Below are 3,577 nucleotides of genomic sequence, written 5' to 3' on the forward strand. Positions count from 1 at the left end.
TGGAGTGCAGTGGCATGATCGCTGCTTACTGCAACCTCAACTTTCTGCGTTCAATAGATTCTCCTACCTCAGCCTCTTGAGTTGCTGGTATTACAGATGTGTGGCACCATGCCCATCTAGACTTTTCTTTGGAAAGAAAAGTATGCCTTTCTGATAGGAAAATTATAATTATTGGTATATTACAGATGAGCTTAATTTTCTTTCTATTTTGGGCTTTTTTTTTCTATTTTTTTCAGCGATTGAGAAGCAGCTGAGTTCCTGATATTTTCTGCACATAATCTATAAACACAGAAATAGTAGTCTTGCTAGAGCAGGTTAGATGTTGGTGATAAGTATCACTGGCAAGAATTTTAGGAGCCAGGTTGGCTGGCACCAAAGCACTAACATTGGAGAAGGGGGAATAACACAAAGGGGTATACATGCTACGATAATTTAGCAACCTAATCGCGGTAGGGGCCAGGCATCAGGTGAGTTTCAAAACAGAGATCCCAAACAATTAAGGTTCAGCAAGAATATTCCTAATCTTATTCACATGTTTGCATTTGTTTATGTTTTTGCATAAAGCTCCATAGTGCTTTGTTGTGTGTACGCCCATTTGCTTTGCCAAAGATACAACTTCCTAGAAAAAGTGAACCATAGCTTTTTGCTGGTTAATTACAATCTATGGCTTTCAAGTTGGCCACAAACCAAGGCCATCCCAGAGGAACTGAAGGCCTTTTGTGGCTTTCCTTCCTGTTACCTTAACAGCAGCAATTTGGATACAGTGCTATTTGTTTTAGGAATACTGATCTTGAGAATGCTCCAAACTGCGGGTAAACATTGCGGAACTACATAGGCCCTTAGTTTTGAAGCAAGGGCTTCAAAACTTGGAAAGAAAGTTAAATTAAAAACACAAATTATCCCCGATAGCTTTGTCTACACTGTTGTCCTTCATTACCTGTGCAGGATGGGTTCTGAGACCCTACTTGGACACTGAAATTCTGATGCTTAAGTATTTGCACATCTTCTCTCCCGTATACTGTAAATCTTCTCTAGATTACTTATAATAACACAATGAAAGTGGTATTTGTATTAGTCTGTTCTCATATTGCTATAAAGAACTACCTAAAACTGGGTAATTTATAAATAAAAGAGTTTTAATTGGCTCACAGCTCCACAGGCTGTACAGGAAGCATGGCTGGAGAGCCTCAGGAAACTTACAATCATGGCAAAAGGCAAAGAGGAAGAGCCATGTCTTACATGACCACAGCAGGAGGAAGAGCACGTAAACAACCAGATCCCGTGAGAACTTACTATCACGAGAACAGCTAGGGGGAAGTTCAGTCTCGTGATCCAGTCACCTCCCACCAGGCCCCTCCTTCAACAGTGGGGATTACAATTACATGTGAGATTTGGGAGGGAACACAAATCCAAACCATATCATTCATTGTAAATAGTTGTTATACTGTTTTTTTGTTTTTTGTTTTTTGACAGCGTCTCCATCTGTCTCCTAGGCTAGAGTGTAGTGGTGTGATCTCAGCTCACTGCAACCACCATCTCCCGGGTTCCAGCAATTCAGGCGTGAGCCACCGTGCCCAGCCCTGTTTGTATTTTTTAATTGTTGTATTGTTATCTTTAATTTGTTTAGAATATTTTTGATCTACCGTGGGTTGAATCTGCCGATGCAGACCCCACTGATAGAGAGGGACGCTGTATCCAATTTTCCTTGGGTGTGCCTTGGTTTCCGGGGAAATTGGAATTGTTCTCAGCCTTGGATCATAGGGTAGTCAGCACCAGGATAAGCAAACTATATGCCTTTTGAAGTGATTCATAGGGATTTTGTTTTTGTTTTGTAATTGGCCTTTTCCTTTTTGTCATTTAGAAAAAAAAGTGGACTTGGCATCAGTTGACCTGAGGAAGATGAGAGTGGCAGAGCTGAAACAGATCCTGCAGAGCTGGGGGGAGGAGTGCAGGGCCTGTGCGGAAAAAACCGACTACGTCAACCTGATCCAAGAGCTTGCCCCCAAGTATGCAGCAACACACCCCAGAGCAGAGCTCTGATTTCCAACACCAGCAGAGTTGTAACTTGTAATTAGAGAGAAAAATGACTCTCTAGGATATGGACATGTTGATTAAGGGTAACAGAGGAATGTATATTTGGTCTCATGATTTTTGTGTTGGTATTAGTCCTCAGAATTTTGTTGAATTTTGTTATGTGGGTTTATGAGTAAAACTAATACTACTAATAACTTACATTTGCAATGTACCAAAACCTGGTACATTGCAATAAAACAAAATTTTAGTGTATGTATTTTATTGCATTGTATGTATGTATGAGAAAATTCCTTTCTCATACATTTCTTGGAAGGACTATGTCAGTTTTCATTGCTTGTCTCCTAAAACTGGGAAAAGTGAACTACTGGCAAATTGATGAAGTAAATGGATTCCAAGAAAGAAGAAGGCATTCAGAGACTCCTCTCTGGATGCAGTTTTAAAGTATATTGGACTGCAATAAAAGACAAACAGTTAGCTTATCTAATGCCCAACTTCAATCCCAAATAATAACTTTTACATAATCAAAAGTTTTTTTAAAGTACATTTTCTGTTTTCACTCTGCATTGTAGCTCTCTTTGGTATCTGAAGTTAAAGTTTCCCTTTGGAAGAAAACCTACTTAAACCTACCTGAAGAAAATAGATCAAGAACCTATATAAGTATAGCCAATGTTTGGCAATTGAATCAACATTTACATTGTTAATTGAACCAAGCTCAAGGTCTTTTTCATTCCTTACAGTCACATATCAGATACGTTTTTGAGAGATTAAAGCATATTAAAAACACCCATAGGCAACTTGGAACTTTACCGTTCTTAAGGCTATTTTATCAGCTTTCAATTGTAAAATCATTTCTGGTTCCATTTTCTGGCCACGTAAGAATAAAAAACCCACAGTAGAAGTGGCTGCCTCTGTGTGGTAGGTAGAGCCGGGGAATACTAGAAAAACATTTCCTTGGAACTTTCTGGAGTGATGGGAATGTCCTACATCTTTGGCATGGGAATTACATGGGTTAAAAAGATTGTTATCTGGTAGAAAAATTAAGATCTGGGCATTTTATTGTATGTATATTATATCTTTAAAAACTACTGTAGAAAAGTTTTTTGAAAATTAACTAAAATTAATTAATTCAACACAGCTTGTTTGCCAGGCACAGTGGCTCACACCTGTAATCCCAGCACTTTTGGAGGCTGAGGCAAAAGGATTGCTTGAAGCCTGGGAGTTAGAGATTGGCCCAAGCAACAGAATGAGATTCTGTCTCCACAAAAGATGTAAAACTAGCTGGGTATGATACCGTATACCTGTAGTCTGAGTTACCCGGGAGGCTAAGGTGGGAAGATTGCTTGAGCCCAGGAGGTGGAGTCTGCAATGAGCTGTGATCCTGCCACTGCACTCCAGCCTGGGCAACAGAGCAAAACCCTGCCAGAAATAAATGAAAAATTTAAAAAAGCCCATCTTGTTCATTCAAAGAATTGCATTTTCTGACTGGGTTTTTTTTTTTTTTTTTCCAGGGAGTATAGGAGAAATTTTCAGACGAAAATATATA

The 3,577-nt window shown here is 39.2% G+C and overlaps 1 protein-coding gene across 1 annotated transcript in view; it reads left to right on the forward strand.

Annotated features, from left to right (window-relative positions):
• Positions 1–2,574, forward strand: part of CDNF (cerebral dopamine neurotrophic factor) — an 18,820-nt gene extending 16,246 nt beyond the window's left edge. The window contains exons 4-5 of the mRNA XM_032244014.1: positions 1,862–2,255; positions 2,318–2,574. Of these exons, the coding sequence (XP_032099905.1) occupies positions 1,862–2,040 (179 nt within the window). The 3' untranslated portion in view covers positions 2,041–2,255; positions 2,318–2,574. The remainder of the gene's footprint in view (positions 1–1,861; positions 2,256–2,317) is intronic.
• Positions 2,575–3,577: the final 1,003 nt, after the last annotated feature.

Source organism: Sapajus apella, unplaced genomic scaffold (assembly GCF_009761245.1).
Source record: "Sapajus apella isolate SASKATOON/1434 unplaced genomic scaffold, GSC_monkey_1.0 scaffold53, whole genome shotgun sequence".
NCBI lineage: Eukaryota > Metazoa > Chordata > Mammalia > Primates > Cebidae > Sapajus > Sapajus apella.